The sequence below is a fragment of the Callorhinus ursinus genome, unplaced genomic scaffold, assembly GCF_003265705.2.
Source record: "Callorhinus ursinus isolate GAN/ISIS: 27379988/994484 unplaced genomic scaffold, GSC_fseal_2.0 scaffold74, whole genome shotgun sequence".
NCBI classification, from domain to species: domain Eukaryota; kingdom Metazoa; phylum Chordata; class Mammalia; order Carnivora; family Otariidae; genus Callorhinus; species Callorhinus ursinus.
Genome location: NW_027397136.1, coordinates 4102017 through 4114884, shown reverse-complemented (window position 1 = coordinate 4114884; position 12868 = coordinate 4102017). Strand labels below are relative to the sequence as shown.

General features: G+C 48.9%; 1 protein-coding gene across 2 annotated transcripts in view; it reads right to left on the bottom strand.

Annotated features, from left to right (window-relative positions):
* The window catches only part of TEAD4 (TEA domain transcription factor 4), a 66496-nt gene that overhangs the window by 50176 nt on the left and 3452 nt on the right, over positions 1-12868 (bottom strand). For both annotated transcript variants that reach the window (XM_073886950.1, XM_073886951.1), the window contains exon 2: positions 11727-11918. In XM_073886950.1, coding sequence (XP_073743051.1) covers positions 11727-11865 — 139 coding nt within the window. In that variant the 5' untranslated portion in view covers positions 11866-11918. The remainder of the gene's footprint in view (positions 1-11726; positions 11919-12868) is intronic.

Genomic DNA, 12868 nt, shown 5'->3' with positions numbered 1-12868 from the left:
TCTGATGTATAACACGGTGACTACAGCTGGTAACACTGTACTGCGTAACTGAAAGTTGCTGAGAGTAGAACTTAAATGTTCTCACCAAAAAGAAAGATGTGAAATGGCAGACGTGTTCATTATACTAGATGGGGAGGATCCTTTGTGTATGTATACGTGTATGTATACCAAATCCCCACAATGCATACTTAAGATATCATACAATTTTCATTTCACTGACCTCAATAAAGCTGAAATTAAAAAAAAAAAAAAACTGTATTTTTAAAAAACCATCTGAGTACCTATTCTTGGACTAAACTCTGGAGAAAGGGGTTCGGGCCCTCAGGGGGCTTAGACTTTAGACAGGGCACAGGAGGCTAAGTGCTACAGAGTGTGAGTGGCTTCAGTGGAACCAGGCACAAGGCATGCAGCTCAAGCTGGGGCGTGCCTCTGCCCGGAGGGCTTCCTGGCCTGGGCCACAAAGCCCTCAGGTGTCTACCATGTGCTGCCTGAACTGCTCACTGGGCTGCCTCAGAGGTCTCTGTCCTCAACCCTAAGTTGATGTCTTCTTTGCCATCAACAGCCAGGGATGCTTGAGGATCAGGTCCAATTTACATCACCCAAGGTGCCTAGAAGACCGGCTGCTTCGTTGTAACTGAGGAGGCTGGGAGACAGAAGGAGGAAGAGAGGAGAACCCACCCTCCAGGCAAGGGCAGGATCACAGTGGGGAGGCCCACTTCCCCAACACACAGTGCTGCCTCCCCTCCTAGCGCACGGCCCCTGTGTACTGGGCAGATGACCTACTAGACAGGTTCAGGGGGCCCAGCACTCGTGGGAGGGAGGCCTAGCTGTGAAGGAAGTACCAACAAGACACTGAGGGACAGACATTCTGCTCACCAAAGAGAGAACTATTTTCATATTAAGACTAGGAGGGCGGGGCGCCTGGGTGGCTCAGTCGTTAAGCATCTGCCTTGGGCTCAGGTCGGGATCGAGCCCCGCATCAGGCTTCCTGCTCGGCGGGAAGCCTGCTTCTTCCTCTCCCACTCCCCCTGCTTGCGTTCCCTCTCTCTGCCAAATAAATAAAATCTTAAAAAAAAAAAAGACTAGGAAGTACATTTTCACATACCCACTCTGTGTCTGGCCCTGGGCTAAGCCCTTGACTAGATCTCCTCCCAACACCCACTTCAGATGACGACGCTGGGGCCACCCCAGGTGCAGTGCTGCACCCAAGCTCCGAAACTCTAAGTGGCAAGGTTCAGTCCCTTCCCCTCAGCAAACCGCCTCTTGCCCACCACAATGCTGCTTGGACCTCCTTGCCAACAGTTCTGTGGACCACAGGAGAGGGAAGTGGTCTGATTCTACAGCACGCGGGATTTAAGTTAAATGTGAAGAGTAACAGGGATGGGTACTGGCGCCAGGACTGACCAGCGAAGGGGAGCTAGAGGCCCCCACAGCCTCTGGTGAAGGTCCCAACTGGGACACGTGGGCATCCCAAAGTTTGTATGCGTGAGGAAAACCCCAGGGGAAAAAGTTACCCTCCACCTTACAGTCCTGAGAGGTAAAACAACTTGCCAAAAGGCCCCATGGCTAGTTAAAGAACTCAGCCTCAGCCCTGCACTTCTTTGCTACACAACTGCAATGGCCATGGCCATCATCTGGATGCCTCTGGAAGAGGAGAGAGTTGGTTCCTAGGAAGGAGGGCAGCAGGCAACACACACATGTGGATAAGCAGGTTCCGCAGCCAGAAAGATCCCTCCTTCCTATTTTCATGCCTGACACCATTAGGGCTTTAGCCCTGGGAGTCATCCATTCATTCATTCACAACTGTATACTGACCACCTACTATACTGCCAGGCACCGGGTACAAGGTCACAAATGACATAGTCCTGCCCTCAACATCCTTCAGCCTCATGGGGGTGGGGGTCCAGTGTTCCCCGAGAAGATGCAAGTACAGTCTATCCTTTGTACTCACAGAATATTCACAGATTCTGCATTTGCAAGTGTGCCTACTCACTAACATTTGGAAGCCCGAGATCCATACCTGCAGTGCTTCTGTGGTTATATGCAGATACGCACATGCTCCGCACCACCGAAACCGATGGGAGCTGCCATCGCACGCGTTCCCAGCCCAGGGGGAACAAGGCTGCACTCGGCCTTCTGGCTCCAGCGCTCACACTAGAAACGAGAGGCCTTTGCACGGTCTCTTCGGTGCCATCTGGTTTGCATCTTTGTACTTTTTGCTATTGATTTTGCAGTTTAAGCAGGCCCCCCCAAGCACAGTGCTGCAGTGCAGGCTCATGTTCCTAAGTGCAAGAAGGCTGCAGTGTGCCCTCTGGAGATGAGACGGGAGTGTGATAAGCTTCACTCGGGTGTGACCTACAATGCTGTCCGCTGTGAGTCCAATGGTAAGAAATCAGTAATATCTATGCAAGAAATAAGGTGTCTTTGAACAGAAACACACATAAAACAAAGGTTATGAATTAATTAGTTGAAAACATTGCACTAGATGCTCCCAGGGACCTCACCCCCATCCCCTAGAAGCAGTGGTACAGTATCCGCTAATCCAGTGTGCTCGGTGACGTTACAGAACTACCACGAATCCTAAGAATCAAGTGTACTCAGGGAGGGTAACACATTAAACAATTATAGATCAATATCTTGGGGGTAGGAGGCAGGATTTTAATAAACCCTGAGCTCAAGGCACTGGGAATACAACAGCTAATGGAGACAGAAATGTCAAAAGGTGGAACCAGCCCAAATGTCCATCAACAGGTGAATGGACACACAAAATGTGGCAAATCCATACAATGCAATATTACTCAGCCCGAAAAAAAGAGAATGAAGTTCTGGCACAACATGGATGAACCTTGAAAACATTATATTAAGTGAAATAAGCCCATCACAAAATGATGAATATTTTATGTGTCCAGTTATTTTACACTTTTTTTTAAGTGCACGAGGAGATAGAGGGGGGAAAGATGTGGGCAGAGAAGGGGATTAAGGGACCTGGGCCCAAAATATAGGAGACACAGGAAAATGACCTATTTATAGCTAGAAACGAAAAGACAAGATGGCAGCATTTGGGTCACGGGCAGCAAGTCCTTAGGGATGAAAGGAAAGAGAGGGAGCGAAGGAGCAGAAAACACCCAAAAAACGGACGTCCATGGGCTGAGCTTAGCCATGTACTCGGCTGAACAAAACTGGCCCCAATGTGACTTTAGATGGCCGGCCAGGGCTTGCTGGAGTAATACATATATATATATAATATATATATATATAAAATATAATATATATATGTAAACAAATAACACTTTTATTATAAAAATAATAAAACCACACAAAACCTAGGTGTCCCAATCCCACTCCAGAGCAGCCTCCCTAGCGGTGCCTCTTTGTCCGCTAACACACGCGAGGCTCTGGGGAAGGCCTGGCATAAGCCGGTCCGCTGCGAAGAGGCTTCAGAGTCATGTGACCTGAAGGAAAATCTACCTCTTACCAGCCATGTGGCTGATCAGGAACTTGTTTAACCTCCCTGGAGCTTCTGATGAAGGACAGAGACAAAACAGGTAAAGAAGGTGGAACACAGCACAGCGGGTCCGCACCAGCCACCATCCTCACTGACCTTGCAGTGTGAAGACACTTACCACACCTTGCTGCTTGACAGGACGGGAGCGGGGAGGGGTGAGAGAAAAGGCAAAGGAGGACCCCCCCATCCCACCAGTGTGTCAGAAGGAACCAGTCACAGAGGGCCCACCCACCAGGCCAGGAGAGGGGTGCTGCGGGGCAGAGGTGCCCGCTTGGGCTCTGGAGTCAGAGGCCTGGCTCAGATCCTGGCTGGGCCTCCAACTGGCCAGTAACCCTGGGCAGCTATCGACCTCTCCAAGCCTGTGCCCCCATATACATTCCAGAGGTAATTATGTTATCTCCTCATGGGACTGTTGTGAGGACTCAGTTCAATCACATCTCCCACGTGCAGGCACAGAAGCTGGCTCTCGGGAGGGCTTCTCGAACATTGGTGGTTCTTGGCGGAATGATGGAGGGGGGCAAGGGAGGGAGGGGTGATTTCCTCTGGGGCGCAGTGGACAGGAAGGTAGCAGGAGGAATGAGGGGCACAGGAGGCGGAGAGGGTGGGGAGAGAGCAGGCCAGGGAGAGAAGCCTCAACAGGGAGGGGCAGTAGGTAAGTCAGAGTTGAAGAGGATGCTCCGTGGATATAGCCCCAAGCCCTCCACCCATTCCCTGGAACTCCCAACCCTGCGGGGGAAGAGGTCAGCAGGGCAAATGAGGACAGGGATCCAGCTTCCCAGGAGCTGGACCTGGGGCTCTGCCCCAGCCACCCCTTCCAAGCAGCCAGGGATGTGGGTGTCTGTGGGCCTGGTCCTAACACATCCAGGAAGTGGGTCACAGCAAGTGGGTGTCCACGGCCTCCACTCCCCACTCCACCCCAGGGCTGGCCCCGGAGCCACTTAAGGGGCTGAGGAAGCGGTGATGGGGCTTTAGGCACAGTGCCTGCACAGAAGCCCCTCCAAATAGGTTCTCAAAGGAAGGCAAACCCAGCTCCAGGCTCAACCTCACCAGATTCATTCCCCTATCGGGACCTCCGTGTGTCCACTCACACAAAGAAAAGGTGGGGAAAGCAGAGTACCATTCAGAGATAAAAAGAAATGAGCTATCAAGTCTCTAAAAGACATGGAGGAATCTTAAAGGGATCTTGCTAAGTGCAAGCCAATCTGAAAAGGCTACATACACGCTGTATGATCACAACCACAGGACATTCTGGAAAAGGCAGCACCACACAGGAAAAGGATCAACGGAGGGACATGTGGAGCATGGGGGATTTTTAGGTCAGTGAAAGTGTTCTGTACAATACTATAATAGTGGACACATAACATTCACATTCGTCAAAACCCACAGAACACACAACACAAAGAGTGAACCCCAAATGTAAACTATGGACTTTAATAATGAAGTATCAATATTGGCTCATCAACGTAATAAATATGCCACACGGATGCAAGATGTCGATAATGGGAATAAGTAAGTGGGGGAGAAGAGAAGAAACTGTATTTTCTGTTCAATTTTTCTGTAAACCCAAAACTACTAAAAAAATAATAATAATAATAATAAAGGCGTGGGGGGGGATGGTGAGGCTATTAACTTTTTTTTTAAGATGAGGAGAGTAAGACTAGCACTTTTTTCTCCTTAGGGCCTTTCTTCGGGATTCTAAAATAAAGCAAAGGTCATAAAGTTCTAGAGAGGCAAAAGTACTGAACCAAACTAGTGGACTTCACTTTAAGTGCTCCTGTCCTATGAAAATTCAGATCTCAAAAGTAGATCCCAGAACTAGGGATCTTTGCCTAACACGCTTTGCCACTGAATCCTGTCAAATAGTGTCTCCACCTGGGCACGGACTGAACCAATTTATTTCCATGAGCCCAGCGGCTGCTCAACAAGTGCTCGTTTTCCCCAGCCTTGGGTGGGTTTGCTCCAATCAGCGGCTTTCCCAGAGACATCACTGTGCCCCACTTTGCCAGGACCTGAGGGTGTGCCCACACTGGGCCCCCACGCAGCACAGGGCACCAAGGGGGGGGGCTCTGGGTACACACCCTGCTCAGGGAGGAGCTCTCAGCGCTTGGGAACAGCCCCCAAAGGTCCAGAGCATCAGGGAGCTGCAGGGAACCTACAGGGCTCCCGTAGGCCTCTCTCCACCTTACAGGCCACCTGACAGGCCTTAATCATCTCTGGAAAAGGCCTGCCCCTGGGAAGAATGAAGGCTCCAGCATCTGGACAGTGCCCCAGCTGCCAGGACACAGGAGCGGGGCACAGGATGGTCTGGGTTCAGACAAGACGCAGGAGAGGCAGCACCTATTTTACCCTCGGTCACCTTTCATAGAAATGTTCTTCTGCCTCAGAGCCACCCTGCCAGGACAGGGATAGAGATGCAGACTGCAATGCTCTGAAGATTCTAATGGCCCAGAGCCCTCAGACCCTAGGCTGAGGTCACCATCACAGAGGACCCACCCTGACCCAGAAATCTCACCGCACTGATTCTCTCTTGCACCAGCCACACACCTACCAGTGGCTTACCCCTGCAGACCCAATAATCACCCCACCTCCCATTCCAGAATACATGGTCATCCAGTTTGGTAACAAGGCCATGCAAATGGTTGGTACCCAGACTGGGCACAAGCATTTGTTGTTCTGGATGGGGCTGGCCCAGCTTGAGCCAGGGGCCCTGAGGAGTAGACCAGGTACTAGCAAAGCAAGAAACCATCCATGCCCCCTATTCGGAAGCATACTCTATGGCAGGTGCTGAGCCAGGAAAAGAACTTCATAGAGGGCCTTGTTCCCTCCTCCTCCTCCTTTCTTTTGCATAGGTCATTCCCTGGGTGTTCCCTGCCCCCTGCCTCACCTGGGTCCCCTGAAGAAAGGCCAAGGCTCAGGACACCAACCAAACTCTTTCCTTGCTTTCAGAGTCGTTCACACCCAACATCTTGTGGAGATTTTCTCCTTAAATGAATTTTCTCCAAAAATGTGTAAATTGCACATCCCACAAAGGACTTGTATCCAGAATATTAAAGAACTCTCAAAACATAACCACCATCAAAAGAAAAAATAGACAAAAGATTTGGATAGACATTTCATCAAAGAAGTTGTATAAATGGCAAATAAACACACACAAAAAAATGTTCAACATCACGGGTCATCACAGGAAATGCAAATTAAAACCATAATGAGATGCCTCTACACCCCTGTTACATTGTCAAAGACAGAAACAAAAAGAAAGCCGACAATACCAAGTGCCGTTGAAGATGTGGAGCACCAGTCGCCGGCGGAAATGCAGAGTGGTACACTTGCGCCAAGTGTCTGGGCGTTTGTAAGAGGGAGAGGCCAGGGATATGCTGGGCGTGTCTTCACCCATCGCACATACACCACCATGTGAACCCATAATCCCACTCCTTGCTATTTATCCAAGAGAGATGAAGGCCTGTGTTGACACAGAAACCTGTACACAAATGTTCACAGCAGCTTTATTCAAAATCAACAAAGGCTGGAAACAACCTAAAGTCCGTCCACCAGTGACTAGATAAGCACACTGCAGGATATGCATATAATGGAGTACTAAACAGCAATAAAAAGGAACAAGCTATTGATACACACAACTGGATGAATCAAGGCATCATGCTAAGTGAAAGAAGCAGACCCAAAAGCCACATACTGTATGACTCCATCTGATATTCTTGAAAAGGCACAATGACAGGAGTGGACAGAGCCATGTTGTCAGGGGATGGGCATGGGGTGGGGACAGACGTACAGACAACAAAGGGGTGTCAGCATGAGGGAATCTTTGGGGGAGATGGAGCCATTTTGTATCTTGACCGTGCTGGGGAATACCCAACACTTTGCATTTGTCAAAACCCAGAGAAATGTACACTAGAAAGAGTAAATTTTGCTGTACATGAATTTAAAAATAAACGTTTAAAAAGTCCTCCTTATTTTGCCCAGATTACCCAGTTCAAATCCACCTCTCATAAAGCCTATTTATCTCCCCTCCTCTAATTTTATGACCATGACACTGAGATCACCACTTTTCCTGTCTTCTCACCTGTATTTCTCCCTCTCTCCCGCCCCACCTCTTGCTCCCGCTCACACACGCACACTCTTGGCGTGTGCACGTGTGCACACACATACACACGCACAGAGTTATCGAAACCCTACCCATCCTTCAAAGCCAGCTCAAGTGCCTCCTCCTCTGAGAAGCCTTCCCTGACCCCTCCTGGCCCCATCAGAATGAATCATCTTTACCAGGCATCCCCTCAGCACTAGTTTGCGCTTCTAACTAGCCCTTCCTTAATCTTGCAGGTTTTCAGTGTTTGCTACTCAGTCCGTCTCCCCTGCTGGACTGCAAACCCCCTGAGGACAGGGACCAGGTCTTCCATTCCACGTTTCTCCCGCTGCCCCTTGGCACAGTGCCAGGCACACGGTGGGTGCTCTGTGACCACTGTGGAGTGGCTGAGGGCAGGTGCAGGCGGTGGGGGCCAATGCCAAGAGAGGCAGGCTGGCAGGGCTGGGGCTGGCAGAGCTTGGAGGAGGGTATCAGAAGCTACTAATACAGCTCTGCTTCCTCTCTTGCATAAGCAGCACAACTATTGCTTAAACCTCCAAGTGCTGGAAGTGACCTCAACCCCCATTCCAACATGAGGTCATGCAATTTACGATGGAGCATTTCGGAGGATGCTTTTGCTTCTTCGGCGCCACCCAGCACAGTTTCCAAGCCCCAAGGAGGACAGATGCTCAGGACACACCTGTTGATGGACTGGAACCTGTCTTATCATACGGGTGCTGACATTTCTTCTCACTTCCAGAAGGCGGGCCTTCTTTTCAGCAATAGATTAGGTCCATCTGATCTGAAGACAATTTCATTATGTAGAACTACAGGGTAGAGGCACAGCCTACACATAGGGACACTCCAGGACTGGGTTGTTCCCAGCATATCCCTGGCCCCGCCCTCTTACAAACTTAAAACTTAGCCTGTCCAGAGTTTAAGGACCATTTATTTGATAGGCACTTGTATAGTTTAGTATGTGCCATGTAAAAAACTAAGCATATTACAAATATTAACTAATTTAATCTTCACATTAACCATATGAAGTTGGTTCTATTAATATTTTCCTCAACTTGCGGAGGGGAGAGTAAGACACAGTGCAGTTAGATAGCTTGCCCAAGGCCACATAGCTTGGTAAGCTGCAGAAAAGGGATTCAGACCCAGGCAGGCGGGCTATAAAGCTATACTGTCCAAACACTAGCCACCACCCACATGTGGCCATTGAGCCCTTGAAGAGCAGCTCGTCCAAAGTGAGATGTGCTGTTAAGTGTAAAATGCATGCCAGATTCCCAACACTTTGTATGAAAAAATATAAACTATCTCATTAATATATTTTTTTACTATTGATGGCACATTTTAACGATAATATTTTAGACATAGTTGTCTGATATATTATTAAAATTCATTTTACCAATTTTTTTTTTAAGATTGTATTTATTTATTTGACAGAGAGAGAGAGCACAAGCAGGGGGAGCGGCAGGCAGAGGGAGAAACAGGCTCCATGCTGAGCAAGGAGCCATCATGATGCAGGACTCCATCCCAGATCATGACCTGAGCTGAAGGCAGACGCTTAACCGACTGAGCCATCCAGGTTCCCCTCTTTTTATTTTTTAAATGTGGCTCCTAGAGAACTTAAAATTACATATGTGGCTTACATTATACTCCTGTTAGGCAATACAGCTCTGGGGTCTGTGCTTGTGGCCACTACTCATCTTCCCCTGCCCCAGCCTCAGGGGAGCAGCCTGTCCTTCACACCTGCTCATTCAGCTGGTACGTGATGGGGAGCCTGGCAGTAACTCCCACAACTCCCCATTCCATCTCCTCCAACAGCTCAGACAAGGCCCCTTCCCACCCCACATCTCTCAGCCTTGCCTCCAGCTCTGGAGATAGCTTATCTTTACCTCCTGCCAGCAGGAATCCCTGAATGGCAAGGTGGGGAAAATCCCTCCCTCGTTGCCTAGGGCAATCCCCACCTGCTGCATGTGGGAGAAACTGAGGCCCAGGACCACGTGGAGGAAGCAGAAGCCCTAGAAGTGCCATTTCCCACCCACTATAGAAACCTCCTCCAAAGCAGCCCTAACAAGCTCTATCTACATCATCCTACATCATGAAATTCCATATAGGTCTATGTAGTGCTACAGAGTGAAACTGACTTCACATCACATGGACCCGATCCATATTACTGCAAAGAGGGCCTGCCTTCTGGCGGTGAGAAATGACAGCACCCTGAGGGAGGGACAGGTTCCAACCCGCTATTCCCCCTCTGCTAAGACACACACAATATCCACAATATAGGCAAACTCAGTACGTAATAAGTCAGGGTGTATCCAACCTCCGAAACCAGACACGGCTCCCAATGTGGCCAGAGCGCCACAGAGTCTACCAGACTAGGGTTCTTGATGCAGACCCCGCCACACCACTGGCCCACACAGGCTCAGGGTGGGAAGGGCAGGAGGAAGAGTCAGCTTGACCTGGGTTCAAACTCCAACCCCAGAATTAATCTCTGTGATTTTCCTCCTCTTTTGTAGAGGTTGAAAAACAAAACAAAAACAAACCAGCAAACCCTATCTCACAGGGCTGCCATGAAAATTAAACAAGGTGATATAGGCAGAAATGTCTAGAACTGGCACCTGATAGGCACACAATAAATGCTCGTTTCCCTTCCCCTTCCTTCATCAACCAAAACCCAAGTTTTCTCCCCCAAGAACTGAGATAGTAAGTTCCTATTCTATACATACTTAAATGCAGGAGTTTATATTTAAAACTATTTGAGTTCATCTTAAGATAAGTATACATATTTAACATTACTCAACGTCAAGGAATTTTTTAATGGCTAAAAATTGAACACAACTTACAAAAATGTTTGGTAGGGGACGCCTGGGTGGCTCGGTCAGTTAAGTGTCTGCCTTCGGCTCAGGTCATGATCCCAGGGTCCTGAAATCGAGTCCTACATCAGGCTCCCTGCTCAGCGAAGAGCCCGCTTCTCCCTCTGACTGCCACTACCCCTGCTTGTGCTCTCTCTGACAAATAAATAAATAAAATCTTAAAGAAAGTTTGGTATTGTGTAGTTAAAAAAATTAAGGTGTATCCATGTAAGATAATCTTACCCAGATCCTTATAATTATGGCTTTAAATTATTTTTTATGATACAGGATATTACTAGATAGTATTCAGTAAGAAAAAAAAACAGGATACAGTGTAATTGCAATTATGCTAAAATACATAAATTTATTTGCATGAACACAAATTTGGAGGGATATATACCAAAATATTAACCGTGCTCATCCCTGGGTTGTGGCATTGTGTACCATTTTTTCTTCTTTAATTTATAAAGGTTTTCTACAGTGAGCACATATTAATCTTAACAGGAAAAAAATGGTTTTTCATCTCCCATTTCTGCTTAATCTCAGCATTTAGACAATTAAGATGATTTTGAACCCTGGCTCTGTCCTCCTTGCTTGCTATCCTAGACACCCACAGAACTGATGAGAGGACGAAGCCAAAATGAGAATTCCGTGGCCTGTCACCAGAGACCTCCCCCACCCACAGCGACGTGAGCTCAGGACGAGCAGCCAGGGTAGCCTCTCAACCAGCTACAAATTCATCTTACTGCTGCAGCAGCCCGATCCTATTTATTTCTCTTGAACCCAAGAAAAATGAGACTCCAAGTCCTTACTAAACATTCTGCGAACCTCAACTAGATGTTTCCAGGAGTTGGTAGGGTGACTGTGTTGGCCAGCAGTTCTCTCAGTGCCATTTTGGAGTCCCCTACTCAATAAGCAGCTTACTAGCCTGGGGCACCTGGGTGGCTCAGTTGGTTAAGTATCTGCCTTCGGCTCAGGTCATGATCCTGGAGTCCCGGGATCGAGTCCCAGGATCGAGTCCCACATCGGGCTCCCAGCTCAGCGGGGAGCCTGCTTCTCCCTCTGACCCTCTCCCCTCTCATGCTGTTTCTCTCTCTCTCTCTCCCCGTCTCTAATAAATAAATAAATAAAATCTTAAAAAAAGAGGCTTACCAGCCTGCCATTTCCAGATCTTGCCACATTAAGGAAAAATGGTAACAACGGATATCATTTTGCCACCTCTCCCTCCCCCTCTGATTTGGCAGGGCTGATGTGTAAAAACCCGGCCACCGGAACTCACCAAAGGCAAGTCGGTGCAGGGTCTCCCTTCTCCCAAAGCCTGCTCCTCTTCTCCTGAGCCCTCTCAACAAGTCCACTCTTCGTTCCCAGAGAGAAAGGCAAGAGAAGTGTGCTCTGCCTCCAAAAACGATCCACCACATGCTTCAAGCAGGAATCTCCCCCTGCCTGTCCTGGTTGTCTTATTGCTCTGTTACTAAAAAAAAAAAAAAAAAAAAAAAAAAAAAATCCTTTTATGTTGTCCAGCTGACCCAGGCCTGTTGCCTCCCCACCCAGAGCTCTGCCTACTGAACAAATTGCCTCCCTCGTCAACTATTACTCAAGGCTCAAAGCCAAGATGGAGATCAGCCAGGAAGAAACAAAACTAGCCTTTTATCCTGGCCAGGACAATTCACGAAGACCTCTCAAGGGCTTTAAGGGAAGGGGAATTCATGGTTCTGGCAGGGGTGAGCTTGGCATGAGCTGACGCGGGCACACACCACAATACCTCTGCTGGTAAGACACAAAGCAGACAGCTCCACCAAATAATGGGCTCTAAGCAGCTCAGGTTTCACTCTAAGCAAAGGGCACCCTGGGAAGAAGAGGCCCACCCTATGTGTCATCAGCCCTCCCCATCAGCCCTTTGCACTGCCCCCAACACCCTGCCTTTCCTTCCAGCCGGATATGCAATCTCATCCCACAGGAGGGTCACCCTGCCTTAGCACAGCTCCCATTTCCTGCCCCTGGTGACTCCTCTGAAGTCTATTGTTCCCATGAAGTTTGGGTCAAAGGAAGCCAGGTCCCCACCCACGGGGGCCCGCCCACCCTCGGCACAGTGATGGAGCTGGCCCACACTACCAGGAGCCGGGCCCATCCTCCTGCCTTTCCAGGGGCCTGCCGGTATTAAAGGCAGGAGGGTGTGGGCACCCATCTTAGGGACTGGAGTTCCAGCAGAAACGTTCCCAAAGATCCAATTGCTACCAGCTGAAGGTTCCAGGACCATATCACCTAGGAGGTGATTAGAGTCCCCCTACTATCTAAATGGAGAAACCAAAAGCAAGGGGAGAACTGTCATTCAGAAGAGGTCAAGGCAAAGCTGGAATTAGAACACAGAGTTGGAGACAGCATTGCCCAGTAACAAAGCCCTGCCCCCACCTCCACCTGGGC